The 22,061-nt window shown below is 37.5% G+C and overlaps 1 protein-coding gene across 1 annotated transcript in view; it reads right to left on the bottom strand.

The window, feature by feature from the left end:
• The window catches only part of LOC121373813 (gamma-aminobutyric acid type B receptor subunit 2-like), an 86,705-nt gene that overhangs the window by 66 nt on the left and 64,578 nt on the right, over nt 1-22,061 (bottom strand). The window contains exons 10-15 of the mRNA XM_041500589.1: nt 21,432-21,549; nt 15,846-15,956; nt 13,277-13,399; nt 10,729-10,878; nt 6,179-6,370; nt 1-2,315 (exon numbers count right to left, since the gene is read on the bottom strand). The exon at nt 1-2,315 is cut by the window's left edge and continues 66 nt beyond it. Of these exons, the coding sequence (XP_041356523.1) occupies nt 2,205-2,315; nt 6,179-6,370; nt 10,729-10,878; nt 13,277-13,399; nt 15,846-15,956; nt 21,432-21,549 (805 nt within the window). The 3' untranslated portion in view covers nt 1-2,204. The remainder of the gene's footprint in view (nt 2,316-6,178; nt 6,371-10,728; nt 10,879-13,276; nt 13,400-15,845; nt 15,957-21,431; nt 21,550-22,061) is intronic.

Here is a 22,061-nt window from a genome sequence, read left to right as displayed (position 1 = left end):
TTTGAAGTCGTTCAGTGTTATTAATTAGTGATAATGTAGAAATTAGATTTAGTTAGACATAAATAAGAAAAACTATTGAGAATGCACCCAGATTGAAATATAGTACTTGTGCAAAAAATAAATAAACAATTATTATTTATTTAAATCTTGTTAGGTTACTCATTTGCCTTTCAACCACTCATGATTCATCCTGACCAATGGATTATTATTTGTTAAATGAGAGTTGTTATGAATGTATGGCCACATTCGTTACAATATATATATATATATATATATATACACACACACACACACACACACATACATACATGCATGCATGCATGCATGCATACATACATATATACATACATACACACATATATATATATATGTACGTATGTATGAATGCATGTTTGTATGTATGTATAACTGGCTATAAATGTTAAGTCAGTGACCGTGGAATATCGCTAATTAAATAACTTCACAACCATGTTATTGGATCATGTCACTGACAAACAGTATAGACAAAACAAAATCATATACAGTCAAACATTTGTTACACAGCCGCCAAAGCGAGTATGAAAAAAAAAGTTGCCTTCAAAGTGAAATGGCTGATTAATATAAGTCAGTTTGTACAATATTAGACCATTTGGGAGAACAAAAATATGTCCACTTAACACAGGTGGCTGCTAATCACAAGCTGTTTATATAGAGATAACGTTTGACTGTACTTTGGCTGATGTACATACACTTCAGAAATAAAGAACATGAATACATTTAAACGGTAGCTCTTACCTTTGAAGCTAGGTAATACCAGTGTCAAAAACACAACAACAAAAATGAACACAATAATAATAATAATAATTTAAAAAAGTAATCGGGCACACAGGGTTGAATTAAATACGGCTTGGGTAACAGTTAATATGACTGGTTTGTGTTACTTGCCAGATAATTAATAGCTTAATAAACTGTAAATAAGTAGCTTTATATAAATAAATATACCCTTTGTGGAAATATTTAAATTATTTTAGTCAAATGTTAAAATTTAATACAATATTTGCATATTTGTATGATTTTTTAATGCATTTTAGGATCACCAGCAAACCAAGTGGAGTGAAAACAATCATTCAGTACAACTGGAAAATTCACTAGAACACTAAAAATACAACCTTCTGTCACACATAATACAAATTTCTCCAGTTACACACCACCATTAATTACTCCATGCAGTTCAATACAATTTCAATACACCACCATTAATTACTCCATGCAGTTCAACGCAATTTCAATACACCACCATTAATTACTCCATGCAGTTCAACACAATTTCAATACACCACCATTAATTATTCCATGCAGTTCAATACAATTTCTATGTCAGGAGATATTCTGTGACAAATACAACACTATTGAGAGGGTCATGTGACTACTAAATGATCTCCTCAGGAGTAGCTGTCCTCCTACTGACGAAGCACTAGATAGAGATTTATAGAATCAACCATTATTTTACCACATACCCATTCGACTCTGTATTATGCCAAGATACGGTTCTGACCTAGTAGCCGTTCGAGAGCTAGAGATGATAACTTTATAGCAAAACTACGGAACTGCTTCCCACTCTAATACAACTAGCATCCTATGTCTGACGTTAAATACCATTACATTGATTACAGAACCTACGTATTTAACTGGAACATTATTTAAAGGGAGTACTGTCGGATTTATTCCTGTACTGTGTGTATTATTGGTTAATATGTGAAATATCTGTTATTGGCGAACTCGAAAATTATCAGTGTAAAGGTATTTAGCATGAAACAGGATTATTGTTGTATTAAAGCTTGGATCTTTGCCTACCGTGTGGTAGGCAGCAATTCCGTGTTTTCGCTATAGTGTTATCTCTGACTGCAGGAGCGTAGCATGGGTTGCCAGCGCCCGGGATAAGGCAAGTATTGCGACCCCTAACTAGTGGACCATTAGCACTCCCCGAGTCCCTTCCACCAGTTCAGAATTTTGCGCCCAGGGCAACCGCCCCGGTGGTCCCGCCCACGCTACGCCACTGACTGACAAAGGAGTCAAAACCATCGAAATGTACGCGGGCTATGTCCTGATCATGTATTACGGTTTTGTCCAATTAAATATAACTGTGTAAAGGACTACTCCATCGTCGTTGGAAAAGTAATACCTGGCCAGTCGACTTCACCAAGCTGAGACAGCCAGTAACCAACTCAATTTTGAATGCTATCCGTACTTATACCAACTTGGGAAATTGCCGTCGTCTTTTGGCTTGATTTACTTTCAGATTCCTCACTTCTCAGAAACTTGTGTAATGCATCTATCTACAAAAATAAACAATGCAATTTAATAAAAACATACCTGCAAAACCCCCCAAGAACATTAGTATTTAATACACTGCAGATGTAAAAACGTAGCTAAAAAAAGAAGGAAAAAAAACAAAAAAAAAGAAAAAACAAAAGAAGAAGAAAAAAAAGAACTTAGAAGGAACAGACAAACATTGCTATATAATAAACATACAGCTACCAACCCCCCCACCCCCCAAAAAAAACAACAACCACACACAAAAAAACAAACAAAAAAACTACAACTTCATTTCAACTTATTTCCGTGCTTATATCCAATTAAGGCCTATTGATATGCTACGTTCGAGCAAAAACGACAACCCACGATACCCAAGTGGTAATTTTATTTTCTTTGGGACTACGTAATTGGTCAGTTCTGTGGTTTTAGATGGAAAAGTCTATTTAATCAATAGCTTTACAGAACTATTTACAGTAATAAACCATGTCCATTACAATTTTAGGGGCGACAGGTAATATTGTACAATACCGGTATGCATTTTTGTGTCTAGACAGCGTCAATTAATTGGCTCGTCTGGTTACCAATCAAATACACACCTGCCAATCAGGAATCACTGACTAACGGCGACTAACAGCATAGACCAATTAACTAAGAAAACACTCCGTGTATTATTTCAGTACGTAGGTTAATACATGGGCAAAACATTGTTAATTGTTTCGACTTGTTGTGTAGCCACTTTGACAATGGTATTTTATTTTGTATTGAAAAATAATATATGTAGCTGGATATACTTATTGCTGGCTTACTGGGATGTGTATTATTACAGAACATTGCAATGTATGACTATTTATCATCCCGCAAAAACCAGGTAGATTGTGTTTCTCTAGTTCTAAGGCTCATTCCCGATGTTACGCGTTAAGTATTACGTAACCACCAGCTCGCCAGAGGGCGTACTCACTGAGATGGTACAAAATGGCTGCGCCCGTTATATATAATAGCCGTCACATTTAACCGTTTTATTAATTAACTATACGATTATACGTGTTGATATTAAGCAATCATGTGCATTATATATCGTTGAATATGCATACCAGGCCAAATGCCTTAATTGTCCTCTCCTTTAACCCACTCTGGGTTGAAGCTGGTACCGGGCTGCGAACCCTGTACCTACCAGCCTGTAGTTCGACGGCTTAAACACTGCGCCACCAAAAACAACCATTGCTCTTTAATATACATATACATACAAAGATATAAATATATATTTAAAAACAATAACAAACCAACCAAAACACACACACACACACACACACACACACACAGGCACACACACACATACACACACACACACAAAAACAAACACAAACACACACACACACACGCACACAAACACAAATACGGACACGAACACAAATACACACGCACACACGCACACAAGCACGCACACACAAATATACCTATAAAAACAAATATGTTTAATAAACCTGTACCAAGAGAAACATTAAAATAGTGTTAGACAATTAACACCCACTCATCCACCCAAAACATAATACAAAGAAAGAAAGAAAGAAAGAAAGAAAATACAAGAATAAAGAAGAAGAAAAAAAAACATTTTAAAAGTCGCTCATTATTTTAAAAAAAAGAAAGAAATGTTTTATTTAACAACACACTCAACACATTTTATTTACGGTTATATGGCGTCAGACATATGGTTAAGGACCACACAGATTTTGAGAGGAAACCCGCTGTCGCCACTACATGGGCTACTCTTCGGATTAGCAGCAAGGGATCTTTTATTTGCACTTCCCACAGGCAGGATAGCACAAACCATGGCCTTTGTTGAACCAGTTATGGATCACTGGTCGGTGCAAGTGGTTTGGAGTCTGTATCTGGATTAAAAATTCCATGGCTCGACTGGGATCCGAACCCAGTACCTACCAGTCTGTAGACCGATGGCCTAACCACGACGCCACCAAGACCGGTAGCTCATTATTAGTTTATAGAAAAAACACGGCTAGAGTGCCATTACATGGAACATATTTTTAGTTTTCAATTTTTGACAACCTACAGAACGAAAATCCAAGTTTAGTTAATACACAAATCTGTAACAGAGAGAGGCTTAAGTCTAAGATGTTTAAACGGAAAAAATACCATCTAAAATAACTAGAGCTTATCTCGATAACCAATATTTCTCAAACGAACGTGAGTTTTTAAAAAAAATTGAAAAATTCATTTATTACAAAAACCTGGATGACCAGAACCACTTCAGGTGTACAAAAATGAATATTCTAGATAAAAAATGTAACTGCTTCAAATTTAAATTATGAAAAACAGATTTAACAGTGAAAAATATGTTGTAGAGTTTAAACACTAGGGCATGCCACTTTAAAGTTACTGATTACAACAAACACTCCAAGAAGAAATCTGATATCGTATCCAAAACCAGCCAACTGTTTCTGATAGGGATAGTTTTTTTTTCTTGCAATGTTGTCGGAATCATATATAATTAGAGGTGCTACGTCAAAGTTGCAATAATGGCAGTTCCCGCAAAAACTATATATTAATTTTTGCTTTGAAATATAAAGTATATTTTTCAAGGTATATGCCTATAGAAAATTACAACTAAATAATTCCATTTACTAGTACCGGTATAACATTTGTATTTCAAGAAGAAAATCTGAAAGTGTATCACATGCATTAACTAGTGACGTCATTGTTTTATGCGTAGACATTCAACACACCATGTTTACCCGGAATTGTTTGCCGTCAACTGACAAAAGAAACAATGATGGTAGCCATTCTAGATTTAGCGACAAATTATTCGGGAGACTTCTGTTTTTTTCAGTGCAATGCCTTTGAGAATAATTATTCTTGAGTTAATTATGGGAAGATTTATGCGTTGGATCGATTAAATTGTAGTTATTTATTACAAATAAATGTGAAAATAACGAAATATTGCAGTTTTAACTTGGACAATCAGAGAATAGGTCCACTGATGTGGTTCGTTTCTACGACGCAAGCACTAACTGAGCTGCCCCCCCCCCCCCCCCCCCCCCCCCCCCACACACATAAACACAGTGCTTATGGTTTGAAAAATAACGGTGAGGAATAAACAGCTGTCCTTAATTTATGTGGGAGAGCAATTGCGCTTGGTGTTACATTCACAGGGATGTTGAGGAAAATAACCGGCCTCAGTGGCGCAGTGGTTAAGACATCGGACTACAGGCTGATAGGTACAGCGTTCGCAGCCCGGTACCAGCTCCAACCCAGAGCGAGTTCTTAAGAGCTCAATGGGTTGGTGTAAGGCCACTGTACCCTCTTCTCTCTCACTAACTAACCCACTGTCCTGGACAGACAGTTCAGATGGCTGAGGTGTGTGCCCAGGACAGTGTGCTTGAACCGTAATTGGATATAAGCACGGAAATAAGTTGAAATGAAATGAGGAAAGTAAGTTACTGATGTCGACGTGTGATTAGGCGAACGGATTTTCACCCACGCTGAATTCGTTTTGAGGGAACATACATGAACAGGAGCAATTGTTTTATCATTCATTCATTCATTCATTTCAAATTATTTCCGTGCTTATATCCAATTAAGGTTCGAGCACGCTGTCCTGAACACACACACACATCGGCTATCTGTGCTGTACGATGTCTTATCCTTACACCTACACACTGAATCGTTAAAGCTCACTCTGGGTTGGAGCCGATTCCAGGCTGCGAACCCAGTATCTACCAGCTTACATCAGATACCACGAGGCCGGTCTTAACCACTACAGTAAAGCCTGATATAAACAGAATTTCAACAGAGGTTATGGGGGCATGGGGGAGAGGAAGGGGGTGAGTGCTATTTTCTGTCCTTGATAAATAAAGTGAATGCCACTTACCTTTGGAAAAAATATATTACACTGCGTAGATGTTGTACCAGCAATGATGAGGATGCTGATAACACTGAACGAGACGTTGGGATTGTTATCATTCTGGATCAGCGACACCGGCAGGCCCACTATAGACAGCAGGATTACAATGTAGATGCACAGCGCGATCGGTTTCGAGTCATTCATTACTGTGATATTCACCTGCAGGTATGGATATGTATATATATACACACACACACACACACACACACACACACACACACACACACACACACACAGAGAGAGAGAGAGAGAGAGAGAGAGAGAGAGAGAGAGAGAGAGAGAGAGAGAGAGAGAGTTCGTCACGCGTATTTTTTAATATGAAAAATATCAACCGAGTCAATGTTAATCGGTATTTGTCGAGGCCCCCATGACGTCACCATGGTCGTTAAGACGTTTTATAATTTAATTTCAGCAGGCACATTTCACCTTGCTTCGCAGTCCGAATTGGATGTAGAAATGTGTGTGTTTTTACAGTTTATTGGATCCGCCTTAGACTACTTGCTTCGATAAGCCTTTGTCGGGAATACTCATTCATTAATATGACGACTTAGATGACATTACAGGCGCGGATATGAGGAGAGAATGTTGTGTAACCCCTCCTCGAAATTTGAAGTGCCGCGGAATGTTTTTTTTTAGCAGGTGAATACAATGCATTTATTTGTTTTTATTGAGGAACGTAATATCTTGCTCAGCTTGATAATTATCATGTTGGTGAACTTTTGCACTAGCTTGGCCATTATTTTATACTGAGAGGTAGGCTACCCATACGTGGGCGGGGCACCTGTCCATGACTGTCTTAAGTCGTGTAATGAAACAACAGGTAGTTTGGGGGGGGGGGGGGGGGGAGAGTGTACTTTTCAAGACTGTTACACGGGGCCCACGGAGTATATTTGAAAATGGGGGAGGGGATGGGGCGAATGCCTAGATGAAAATACATATATTTTTGGGCGCGAACCTTCGGGGGAGATGGGAGGGGGGCACATGCTTCCCCGAGAACATTTTTAATTTAAGGTGTTAAAATGCGCTATTTCAAGTCTTCTGAACAGAGTAAAAGGGAAAAGTTTGTGATGTGCAATGACGTCCGCAGCCCTTGCTATAAGCGTCCTTTTAAATGCCACTAACTCCCTAATTAATTACTAATGTAATGGAAAATGAAGTGAAACTACTAGTATTTAATTTTTTGCTTTTTTTTTAAAAGAAAATAATTATTTTATTTTTACAGATTTATATTGTAACTTTATTACTAAGGTTAGTGGAAGTGTTACTTTTTCAAACAATGTTCTGATTTACTTCCTATATGTGAACTGTAGACGTAACTTTCTTCAGCCATTCAGCAATCGATAAAATTTAGGTTAGACATGGGATACACCACTGGCCAAATCAAAGGGACCAACACCAACGTGTGGTATATATATTTATGTATGTGTGTGTGTGTGTGTGTGTGTGTGTGTGTCTAATATATATTATCATAATATCTAGCATTTAAAAGTATGCAATCAAAGTATGTGATATTTTTCAGATCACATACTTTGAGAATTTACAAATTAGATGTAAATTAATCGAGGCTACGGTACTGTTTATTGATGTAAGCAAATTTACCACGGTGACACTTCATAATTGATATTACAAAAACGTTTTAATATCAATGTTACACGTTAAGCACTAGTTTATTTTTATGTAAGGACATCCAAAACTGACGTCTTTCAAGTTTGACGTCATTTCCATTCAAAACGAAACCGCGCAACATATTCTTACGTCATTTGAATATCGCGTAATGGCTGACTGGAATTAGAGGCTCGCATAATACTTTTTTTTTTCATTCATAGAAAATGAATTCTTTTAAGATATTTGAATATTTAATAAACATTTTAAAATATCTGTATTAGTTTGTGTTGTGTACGACTTTTTCATTATTCGTGGGACGTTTTTGCTGTGGATTATGTTCCATTTATTTTTTCATTGCATGTTGTTTCTTACATGCATCATGTGAAATAAGTGTAGTGATTTTCAAAACATTGCAGAGAAAACTCTAGGATAAGATGAATTTCAATAAAGTCTTTAACGTAAAGGACGTCTGAAGATGGAAGCGAGAGAAAGTTCCACTGGCATACATCAAAACTGACAAAAATTTAAAAAGTTAATAAAAAAGTGCTTTTCAATTAAAAAACCCTTACAACAATTAAAACAGAACCCTCTCACAGCTATGTGGCAATACTCATGACGGGTGCACGACTGGTGCAGAATATGCTCTACTTTCGCGAACACCTGATATCATGTCTGTTTTGACAGTAGCTGCTGGATGCATTTCATGACAGACATATTTATTTCAATGAGATAATAATTAAAATTAGAAAAGAAAAAAGAAAAAAAAGAAGAGAGAAAACATACTTGTTTCTTTTGTTTGGGTTGTTTAACCTTTGTATAAAACTTAGTAACAAAGAAAGTTTGTGTTGTTTAAAGACACCACTGGAGCATATTGATTAATTAATCACCGGCTATTGGATGTCAAACATTTGGTAATTCTGACTCGTAGTCATCACAGCAAACCCGATACATTTTTCGTAAAGGGATTTTTTTATATATACTTTTCCACAGACAGGAAAGCACATACAATGGTCTTTGACCAATTGTGGTGCACTGGTTGAAACGAGAAAACCCCCAATCAGTTGAATGGATCCACGGAGGTCTTCCAATCGATTGAGCTAAATCACGCTGTCACGGGAATCCTATAATACCCGCGTGGCTCGTCTAGGTATGATCAGAGATAAGATATTATATAAAGTATGTATCATTATAGCACGTTTAGTTCACTAGAAAACACAACAAAAACACAATACACTTTGGAATCTGTATTAACCTACGCTGACAAATGTACTGTCGCAGTAGTTAATTAACAACAACAAATAGTAACAACCCAGAACTGATCCCTTAATTAGTTAATCACTAGGTGTCTAGTTTATACAATATTCTAATCACTTCACCGTGACACAACACCCACACGTGTGATAATTGAGAAACGCTTCCAGGGGAACTTAATTAATAAAGGAATTACAACTCTATTCCTAACTGGTTAATTTTTAATTAACCCTTAACTACTCATTCAGTAACCTTGTAATACGGAATTAATACTGGTACCTATCACAATAAAGACAATAACCTACAGTTTACCTAGGTCCTCTAGGATGACTGGTTAAGCTTTATATATATTTAGAACAGTGAGCCTACAGTTTACTGCGTCAGATTACCGGCAGCACCGTCTAAATAATATTGGTATAATACAGTATTAAAATATTTAAAGTCACATCAATCACATCAAGGTTATACAACAGAGCAGAAATAATATTTACCAAGTCCAAACGGACGCGTTCCCTGGAAGCCTTCCAATATGTTTCTCCCCGATAACTCTAAAACCCTAGCTATTTATTATAAGAATCCCAGTATCGCCTGGGGGTACATCGCGGCACCGAATACCTACAAGTGATATTTCCACAGCGACCAAGACGACAATTTTCCTTAGATGGCCAGACTTGCTGACGCCTAGTCGCCAAAATCACGGTCGTAAAAACCGCACTAGCGGAGGTATTACGTAACTACTGGCCACATGGCCTCCGCACCTGGGCTGGGTGTGTATTAGGCACAGCTCGACCACGGTCGCGCGGAGGTATTACGTAACAAAGTGCCCACCTGGGCTTAAGTGCATAATGGAACTGCACACGGCCCTCTAAAACAATTAATATCGCCACAGGCGAAAACAAAATTAAGAGCATGTTCCGTCACACACGCCCTTCCTAATGACAAAATGGTAGTCAAAAATATATCTTCAAACAATGCAGTCGAATTAACATATGGCAAAAACATGGTCGACTCCATGAATGTCTGTCTAGTGCCTCGTCTATAAGAGCACAGCAGCTCTCGAGGGTGTCCTTTACTGGATAATAAATCCTTCCTGTGCTGCTCAAAGTGGACTGTCACCCACAGACTATTGCACTATAGCTCAATGCGGAATTCATTGGAATAAATGTAGCTGTGATATGTACTCATGAATCACTATACAGCAGTGATGATATCAGGTGTTCGTAAAAGTGGAGTGTATCCTCCCCACCAGTGGCACCCGTCATGAGTACTGCCATCACAGCTGTCACTTCATCTAAAACGGGAGTGGGAGCGGGATGTAGCCCAGTGGGAAAGCATTTGTTTGATGTGCGGTCTGACTTGGATTCACCCCCTTCTGTGGACTATTTGTTGCTCCTGCCAGTGCACCACAACTGGTATACTATCAAAGACCGTGGCATGTGCCATCTTGTCTGTGACATGGTGCATATAAAAGATCCCTTGCTACTAATGGAAAGCAAATACAGCGGGTTTCCTCTCTAAGACTATATGTCAGAATTATCAAATGTTTGACATACAATAGACGATGATTAATAAATCAATGTGCTTTGGTGGTGTCGTTAAACAAAACTAACTTTTAACTTCGTTTTCATCTAAAATAATGAAAAAAAAAGTTCGACACTTACCCTTCTTGTGGAAAATGCCAAGAAAAGTCCGATCATGAGGAACATGGCCTGAATGGCGAGGAGGATGATGTGGAAGTATGTGTCATACTTAGATTCGCACGTCATCTTGACAGGAATAAGAATTCTATCATTGACTACATCTTCAACATTCTGCAATAATTACCAGTAAACAGATTGTATACAATCGAGCACCGTTGTATCCATATCGTGGGGACCACAAGAAATACGAAGTTAAAGGGAGGATCAACTCAAATATGAGGCTGATGTGTTGGAAAGATGCATACCCGGACCACCAACATATACAGACACTTTAAGAAATGAACAAACCCTTAATTGTAGAGTTAATAAAAAACCGTGATTATTCCTGCTAACTGGGGGCGGCCATTTTGTTCCGTTTTTGTGACGTCCGGGTTTGGGGCGAAGTGACGTCAGCTCTGTCTAACGCCTCTATGCACAGTGTAAACAAACGCTCTAATTTACGACAAGGCGCTTCACTTTCATCAATCTGATTTGTAAAGCAACATAAATGACTTGATAGTATAATAAACTATTTAGCTAAATATATTTCAATTTGCATCAATAGAACGAAATGGATGAAGAGTTAAAACGTTTATACATAAACGTTTCGTCATTGTTCGTGACAATCCTTGCATCAACTTCAGATACAACAAGGCCACGGGCAGTTAAACCTGTTTAACAATGCTATCGTCTGACATGGGGACATAGGTGGTAAAACGCTCGGCTGTCGTCTGACATGGGGACATAGGTGGTAAAGCGCTCGGCTGTCGTCTGGCATGGGGGACATAGGCGGTAAAGCGCTCAGCTGTCGTCTGACATGGGGACATAGGTGGTAAAGCGCTCGGCTGTCTTCTGACATGGGGACATAGGTGGTAAAGCGCTCGGCTGTCGTCGGCACGTATGTAATCCTCTGAATTTACAGATGGTTACTAGGTATGATATTGCAACCTTGTCGTCCGGGTCATACCCAAATCTCTTGATTCAGTTGCCATAAGAAAGTGAGCATAGTGGAAAAAGTGGTGTCACTAAATAAACACCGAAATCGCTGCCATCTTTGTCAGTTAACAACTAGTTAACCTATCAAGACAAATTAATTCTACTTTTACCAGTCCACAATTTTTCAAAGACACAAGTCACATGACTAGTTGCATTGTGTAACAATCATCGTCTGCTAGCATTTTCTTTTAAGTTCGATAAGCCCATTTTAGTACCTTGTTCATTGGTTTAGATCATTTCATTGGTTCTTCTTACACGTGAACTGTTACAGTAACTACATGTACAAATCGTGTGTACACAGTTAATGTTGGGAAACCCTTTTGATCGTTGGTCACATGGTCACAATACAAGTACGGCACTGTATTCAGATGGCGCAATTCAAATCTACCTTTTGAAATACTTTATTTATTTTAACACATAATATCATTAGTAATATGAACACAGAGACATTTTTTTCATATAAAAGGTTTAGGCCGGGACCGTCTAGACATATCAACACAAGCGATATATCGACTCAAGCAAGTTCGACACAATATATGAAGGATAGTGTGATAATGTACTTGGACTGCAATCAAAATTCTATCATTAACTGCATCTTCAACCTTCTGCAATAATCACCAGTGAACAAATACATGAAGTATGTGTGATACATGGACGTGTATATGTCCACTTGACTGAGTGAAAAGTTGAGAACAAACAGCTAGGTTCAGGCTGAATTAGGAAGCTATTTTTAAACACTTTTCACTGTAAATTGTTTAATCAGGTGCTTTTCGATTCACCATATTAAATTAGTAAACTTGATCTCACATATTTTTATTAGTATTCGTAACATCGTTATCAGACTTTTTTTGTTTTGTTTTAAAGATAAGTGTGACAATTGTAAAAATACCAGAAAACGAAGCTTTAAAGTATGAGAAAATAAATTAAAGTATGACTTGGGACTTCCGTTTTTGGTTTGAGCATTGCAGTGTATGTGACCCTTCCGATTTTGACCAAACGAGATTGTACTATGTTAACATTTAAGCAAATGTACTAGGGTGACACTCCATAATTGACGAATGCATTCATAGTCATTCAAAACCCCCATTTCAACACCAACTTTACATTGAAAGCTGCCCAGCGTTCACCAAAAAAAAACCCCAACCCCGTTAAGCACCAGTTTATTTTTATATAAGAATATCAAAAATGACGTTATTCGAATTTGACTTCATTTCCATTCAAAAAGACACTGTGTTACATATTCTTACATCATTTGAATATCTGGAAATGACGGACTGTTGCGTGTTCAGTTTACAAAAAAACACATTGTATTAAGCTTGAGTGTGGACACGAAAGCAAACACCAATCCCAACATATTTGTATCAATTCACGTAAACATGATGAATAACTACAGTTAACATTTCCCCACACAGTTGATTATGGATGTTTATAATCGATCGTCATATTGGTAGAGCTAGACCGATCAATTTTCTATTACAATCGACCATTGGAAGATTACAAAATGTGTGTGAACCCAGAACAAAGTAGGACTTACACGGCTATGCATGAGTATTGCTTTTGGCCGACTAGGACCGATCACTGACCACACGACCATGATGAAGAGATTGAGGGAAGTGAACATACCGATCTTTATATACAAGTCTCTATCCTTCAGCACCTAGGAAACAAAGCGCAGGTATCAAGAAGAGAAGTCGTTTTATGTCAAATGTTAATTTGGTAACAAATGGATGATACAATAATCTGTTAGTGCTGGATATGCTCATCTTTCCCGAACACCAGATATCATCACTGTTTTGACAGTGATTCATGATTGACAGCCATCACAGCTGTATATACAGCTTGTTTTGTTTAACGACACCACTAGAGCACATTGATTTATGAATAATCAGCTATTGGATATGAATCCTTTAGTAATTTTGACATATAGTCTAAGAGAGGAAACCCACTACATTGTTTGCAATGGTTATGTGATTTCGTGTCCAGAAAATATATGTTTGGTGACAGAAATTTATTTTTGTATTACAATGTACTTTTGATATTTATTTGTTTCTAGTGTAAATGATAATATTTGGTTATTTGCCTTTGTTTGACACGCAAATGACCCTGTGTATTATTTAGTGCTGGGCGCACATTAAGTCAATACTTTTCTCAATGTGTAGTGCAAGTTGCTTGACTATTTAGCAAATTTAAAATGGCGGGGTAAATATTTAAGTTGTTTGTTGGAAGATTTATTTTGTTAATAATGATGTAAGTACTTCAATCGGGATTCAGTGAGTACTGTAGGTTATACATGTTTGGTTAGTGTGTCCATTTGTTGCACTATTTCGGTTGAGAAACGGCTGAAACATGGTTCCACAAGTTTTGAATACTAGCTATATATAGGGTATGCAACAATATCCGGACGTAGAACGAACCACACTTCCTACGTCCCTTCGGGCTAAGTATTATTGTGCTGGGATGTCATTAAACATTCACTCATTCATTCGTTCACTCATTCATTCATTCATTCATTCTGCACATGGAAAAGGTCGTTGATGTTCGCGTTCACTTGGTGAAAAAGCTATCTAAATCAGGCTTCAGAATTTTATGGGAAATACTTTTAATTTTAGTGTCCTGTGAAAATCAGAACCGATCAGAAATTAATTACATGTATGGACATGGCGGATGATAATAGGTAATGAACTTTTTATTCCATGGGAGAGGGACGTAACCCAATGGCAAAGCTCCCACTTAATGCACGGTCAGTCTGGGATTGATCCCAGTGGATGGGACCATTGGGCTATTTTTCTTTCCAGCCAATGCACCATGACTGGTATATCAAAGGCAATGGCATGTGCTATCCTGTCTGTGGGATGGTGTACATAAAATATCTCTTTGCTACTAATGAACACATGTAGCGGGTTTCTTCTCTAAGACTATATGTCAAATTTACCAAATGTTTAACACCGAATAGTTGATGATTAGTAAATCAATGTGTTTTAGTGGTGTCGTTAAACAAACCAAACTTCTTTTTTGTTCTAATCCGTGATTTTGTGATTGCCACACTATCAGTGACATGTTTCAACTTTGTATTCATAGAGGATTCGTCAGGAGTGTTTTTAATATGGAAAATATCAACCGATTCTAGCAAATACCGATTAATTAGACGGAGTTGATATTGTATATGTTAAAAACACGAATAGCGAATTCTATTTATCCTATAACACTTCTAAAATAACATTTTTATTAATCTTTTAGTTAAGTATTAAAGTCGCCGCCATCGGTAACATGGCGTCATCACGATCAGCACAAATTAGTTTAACGTCACGAATTTTAACTAACTCTTTGAAAACGTTAGGCTTAGGTATACAAGTCTTTTTGGCTTGTAAGCAAATGACCCATCCACAACGCATTACCTGGATACCTTCAACTTTGCACACCATTATTAACCGGGTTAATACACTAAAATAGCACATTGGTTTATGACATGGATATCATGGGTAAGTTATAGGATAAATATATCAATGTTACAGTAAGCATACGACACTTTTCTGTGAAAGTCTCTGATTGACATGAGTTCAGTTTTTCGTATGATATACATGTGCATAATAATGGTGGACTGGATAAAACTTCAAACTTCAAACAAAAAACCTAAAAACAACAACAAACAAACAAAAGCAGAACATTAAACAAAACCCAGGAAACATTCAACAACAAGCAAACACTTCTTTATTTTCGTGATCTGCAATTGGTCCCTCCACTTCATAGTGTGTTTTCACCGCATTTGTCGGAATAAAAAGGGAAGGAAAAATATGTCAAATAATCCGAAATAGGGCTCGGCCATAACACTGCTGGGAGCCCTAGTAACAACAACAACAACAACAACAAAAACAACAACAACAACAACAAAAACAACAACATCAACAATAATAGTAATAGTAATAATAATGATAAATAATTTTTTTTTTTTTTAATAATAAATAAAAAAAATAAAAATTAATAATAAATGCAACAACAAAAATAGTAACAATAACAACACCAATACCAAAACAATTGAAAATGATTTGTTCTACATGTTTTAGTATTTGAAAAATAGATCCCCAAATAGGGATTTTAATATTTACCCGCTTCCGTAACTTCCGACTCGCTAGGAAGATGGCATATACACGCCATGTCTTGGCAAATAGTGCACCAAAAACCAACGAAAAGCCTATCACCAACAAATAACTTTTTAGCTGGAAAATTAAAATATATAGAACCATTGTATACATGTACATCTGAGTATAACGTATTGCAGAAAATACATTAACATTTTAATCGACCATCTGACAGCCCCATCACGTTCAACCTACGTCATAACACGTGTTTATTGGTGTACTTAATATATACTAGTCACACGAATTTTAGGGCTACGTGCACACTGCGCCTGAGAAGGGTAGCCCATTGGCTATGCCAATGGTATGGAAACGCCCTTGGAGTTAATGGATGGCGGAATGGCTCACATACAGGAATCTCGCTACTTATCTCATGGATTCAGACATCCATGGCCAGTCTCGACCACAGTCCAGAATGTTCACTTTTATGTTTTGGTGGCATGATTATCTGAAGCCAGATTGCAAAGAAATATATACACTCCCACCCCTAATCAACCATGAAAGCATTAACATAAAAAAAAAGTTTCACGTGCACCATGCAGGTTTTAGGCAGATTTTAAAAATATACATTTGCCGGTGTGAAAAGAACACATGTCGTTGGAAACCGAGGTCCGTAGAATCTCGGTTCCTAGAAACAGTAGTCCTATCGGACCTCCATTTCTTAGGAACCATAGTCCTACCCGGACTTTCATACATGCATTGTGATTTTCTTAATCTTTGTCAGATCGAACTTCACTTCCGCAGAATCCTAGTCTGTGGTACTTGTATTCCTAGGTATTTAAGTCCGTGGGACTTTCATTCATGGTACTCCTAGTCCATAGGACTTTCAATTCTAGTATACCTAGTCCGCTGGGATTTTATTCCCGATGTTTTACTAATTACATAATATGATTAATAAAAATCCCACAATTAAAACTTAGAAAAGTGTACTTAATTCTGGTACTTAGTACTAATAACTAGCACTATGATGACAAGTTACTATAATATAAAAATAACAAGAATACTAAACATGAAACATTGCCTTTTACTGATGAACAATTTCAAATAGTATCAAGGAAGGAAATGTTTTATTTAACGACGCACTCGACACATTTTATTTTCGGTTATATGGCGTCAGACATATGGTTAAGGACCATACAAATATATAGAGAGGAAACCCGCTGTCACCACTTCATGGGCTACTCTTTTCGATTAGCAGCAAGGGATCTTTTATATGCACCACCCCACAGACAGGATAGCACATACCACGGCCTTTGATGTACCAGTCGTAGTGCACTGGCTGGAGCGAGAAAACAAATAGTATCAAATAACCTGAAATTGATTATAACTGACGGCCTTATGGCATTTTTTTTTTTTACCATCATGAGCATAAGAGACGAGTGGGGGAAAGGGTCTCTGTATTATTATAGCTGATTGTTGGGAGCACCATAAGCATATGAGACGGGTTGGGTGGGGGTCAGGTGCTGGCGACGATCAACACGTTCTGGCAAAATAAGCTGGCCTGAAAACGTCACCATGTATTTCCATCATTCTACTCACAATATTAGTCATAATCCATGAAACATGCAGACTGATTTTTAATCCAAATACTGACTCCAAACCCTGAGTGAGTGCTCCGCAAGGCTCAATGGTGTAGGTGTAAACCACTTGCACCTACCAGTGATCCATAACTGGTTCAACAAAGGCCATGGTTTGTGCTATCCTTCCTGTGGGAAGCGCAAATAAAAGATCCCTTGCTGCTTGTCGTAAAATAGTAGCCTCTATGGCAACAGCGGGTTTCCTCTAATAAGCAGTGTCAGAATGACCATATGTTTCACGTCCAATAGCCGATGATAAGATAAAAATCAATGTGCTCTAGTCGCGTCGTTAAATAAAACAAACTTTACTTTTTCTATTTGCTAATATAAATATACGTTGTGTTCCAGATTCAGACATTTTCGTTTCATTTGGGCAATAAAAATCAGCCTGCCCCTCCCACTCCCCCGACAAGAGAACCCGCATGTCCATTGTGCCCAACCCTTTTCGATGCAAACGTCGCATGTGTACTTAGTCTGTTTAAAACTATCTCTGCAAACTGTGTGTGTATATCATTGACAGTATGAACGATGTTCGGGGGTCACTGGTTTTTGGGTTATAGTGACCTATTGAACAGTTAAAACCCACTAGTTGATATTGATATTTCTATTAATTGGTAAACCTTAATGGAAACCATTCAACATATTTTGATATCGATGATATGGTGGGTTCGGACTAAGAAATAACAGTGCCGAGAGTCTTACATGTGTTAGATTAAATTAGTTTTTGGAAAATGTTCAAAATTGACCAAGCAGAGATATGTACGTTATGCAGGGAGTTTGTGTGTGTGTGTGTGTGTGTGTTTGTGTGTGTATGTGTGTCTGTGTGTGTGTCTGAGTGTGTGTGTGTGTGTTTGAGTGTGTGTGTGTGTGTGTCTGTCTGTCTCTCTCTCTATGTGTGTGTATCTGTGTATGTGTGTGTTTGTGTGTGTGTGTGTGTGTGTGTGTGTCTGTGTGTGTGTGTCTGAGTGTGGTTGTGTGTGTTTGAGTGTGTGTGTGTGTGTGTGTGTGTGTGTGTCTCTCTCTCTCTCTCTCTCTCTGTGTATCTGTGTGTGTGTGTGGTCTAGACTATGGCAAGTTGAAATTTGCTTTGTTTAGAGCATCCAACCCCATACCTTATGTACACCATTCCACCCCATACCCTATGTACACCATCCCACCCCATACCCTATGTACACCATTCCACCCCATACCCTATGTACACCATCCCACCCCATACCCTATGTACACCATCCCACCCCATACCCTATGTACACCACCCCACCCCACCCCATACCCTATGTACACCATCCCACCCCATACCCTATGTACACCATCCCACCCCATACCCTATGTACATCATCCCACGCCACACACTATGTACACCATCCCACCCCACACCCTATGTACACCACCCCACCCCATACCCTATGTACACCACCCCACCCATATCCTATGTACACCACCCCACCCCATACCCTATGTACACGCGCATCCAACATTATTGTCAAAAAGGCACAAACGCCAAAGAAGTACAAACTCAGCAATATTAATCTTAAAAATATGAAATAACAAGATAACGTATATATAGCAAATATGACTTTTTTTATTAACTGAATTATTATTCTTATCAAATATCAGTACATTACGTCTAACAGATAAGTTTGTTGGTATATGATATGGACAAGTTATAATTATTAAAAAATACTGATACATGTAAAATACTTCGAATTATGGAAAATGTTTTCGAGTTTTGAAACATTACTTTTAAATGTTTAAGAATGTATTAATTGGAAAAACGTGCAAAAAATAAAGACCTTGATTATGCTCATGTAATAAGCGCAACAAAATGTTGTACATACCCTTGAAAATTATATAAATGGAATACATAGAACATATTTAAATACAGAGCGGCGCCAGTATCCTAAGTTAATTAAATAAACCATTATAATTTAATTTTAAGTGTACCACCAGACTTACGTTTTTATTGTCCAGAAATGCAAGTCCGGCCCAGAGTTGATATCCTGGCAGTCAGACCAGCATTCCTAAGGCACTTAAGTCCTAGGACTTGCAATTCTAGGAATATCAGACCTAGGACCTGCGGACTAGCATTCCGTTTACACCAGCAACCAAACAAGCGGTGAGTAACAGACTCATGTACTTGCAATCTGAAATGCTTTATTCAAGTCTGCAATCTCATTTTCATTACCTATCTCTGCCCCTGATTTTTCTTTTAAGTTTTGAAAAAGTAAGGTAAAATGTTATATTGGCCCTTAACATTTTGTGATTAGTGTAATTTCATGAATTCAAGAAGAAAGATGAGAACGTATTAAATACACAATGTCATTACTTTTACATGTGTGATACCGTGTTCTAGACTAAGGTTGGGTTCACCAAATAAATATACAATGTCATTACCTTTACGTGTGTGTTACCGTGTTCTAGATTAAGGTTGGGTTCACACATTAAATATACAATGTCATTACCTTTACGTGTGTGATACCGTGTTCTAAACTAAGATAGTTCACCAATTAAATATATAATGTCCTTACCTTTACGTGTGTGTTACCGTATTCTAGACTAAGGTTGGGCTCACACATTAAATATACAATGTCATTACCTTTACGTGTGTGATACCGTGTTCTAGACTAAGGTTGGGCTCACACATTAAATATATAATGTCCTTACCTTTACGTGTGTGTTACCGTGTTCTAGACTAAGGTTGGGCTCACACATTAAATATACAATGTCATTACCTTTACGTGTGTGATACCGTGTTCTAGACTAAGGTTGGGCTCACACATTAAATATACAATGTCATTACCTTTACGTGTGTTACCGTGTTCTAGACTAAGGTTGGGCTCACCAATTAAATATACAATGTCATTACCTTTACGTGTGTTACCGTGTTCTAGACTAACGTTGGGTTCACCAAATAAATATACAATGGCATTACCTTTACGTGTGTTACCGTGTTCTAGACTAAGGTTGGGTTCACCAAATAAATATATAATGTCATTACCTTTACGTGTGTTACCGTGTTCTAAACTAAGGTTGGGTTCACCAAATAAATATGTATCATAAAAGACTGAAATGACAGACCCTAGTTTATAAACATCATATTTGTTACTATTAGAGCTATTTTTGATCACTGAAACCAGACATTACTAACATGCTATGTTTAGATTATCCATGTCCATACACCACAGTGTTTTTGGTCATCTTGGTTTTTCAAATAACACCAGATGCACTTGTAATACTAGTAGTTTTAAAAACGCACGTATTGAGAGTTGTGATAGCTGTAGCTCTTGTTTCACTCTGTTGTAACTTTATCCAAATGTGTTATCAGTTTGTAGATTAGCTAAACTTAGTGTTTAATTGCTTCGTAAACGTTTTTTTTTTTATAAGACTAGAACATATACAACACACTTAAAATCTGTATCCTAACCGGACGTGGGCGACGCGAGCGATGTTTTTGTTGTTGTTGTTGTTTTTTCAAAGAAATTTTTGATTTAAATTGCTGAATCCTAGCCAGGGCCGTAGCTAGGATTTGTGTGATTGTGTGTATGTGTCGGGGGGGGGGGGGGGGGGGGGGGGGGGGGGGGGGGGGGGGGGGGGGGGGAAGGACACAACTGAGTAGTTAATAGTCTAAAACTCCTTAAACGGTTACGAAGGAACTTTCTATAATTATTTCCGGATTTTTTTTCTCCCTCCGCTAGCTACGGCCCTGCTAACCACATGTGTACGGCGCGACCTATAGGAATTGTTTCTATTTTTCTCGCGCTACACGAGCGACAATATAGTAACCAAACACAGTTTTACCAGACGGCTGCAACAGTCGATGACAATTTCAAAAATGGAAACTGTTGTTATGGTCGCGTTTGATTCGGACATAATTATTATCACATAATTATTATCACACCACTCGCGTCGCTCTGGTCGCACGCGTCTCTGCGAGTCCGGTTAGAATACACACTTACTTGAATCAAACGACATATCATACCTGACATATGACTACTGATTCTCTGTTTGTGATTCCATGTACAAACACAAAACTATATGCCACAATGCACCCCACCAAAATGATATTATTGATGTTAGGTGACGACCTTTTAATGACCCTGAAAATAATAATAATAATAATAATAATACAAACACAAAACCATGTTATAATGCACCACACACAAAAATTATATTTTAATGACCCTGCAAATTATAATTACATAACAATAATAATAATAATAATAATAATACTAATATAATAATAATATAAGAAAAGAAGAAGAGAAGAAGAAGAAGAAGAAGAAGAAAAGAAGAAGAAGAAGAATATTGGTATACTATAATCCTGTTCAATTAGTTAGACACTAAGGTTTTTTTGCAAATGTTACCTTTAAGTCCTATTCAATACTTGTTTTCTTTATACACGCGTGAAAACAAATCCAAACCCCGACATATTTCATATACAATTCATCATTTAAAATGCACGAACTTGACAAAACTATCTGTATGTTTAGAATTCAGGTTCTTTGTCCTATATAAAACCTGTCGGGGTTTGGGTTTGAGTTTGTTTTCATGAAATGTAAAGAACACAAGGATTGAATAGGAAGTAAACGTAACATCTGAAGAAAAACAA

This window comes from Gigantopelta aegis, chromosome 5, assembly GCF_016097555.1.
Source record: "Gigantopelta aegis isolate Gae_Host chromosome 5, Gae_host_genome, whole genome shotgun sequence".
Classification (NCBI taxonomy): domain Eukaryota; kingdom Metazoa; phylum Mollusca; class Gastropoda; order Neomphalida; family Peltospiridae; genus Gigantopelta; species Gigantopelta aegis.
This window is presented reverse-complemented; position numbering and strand designations above follow the sequence as displayed.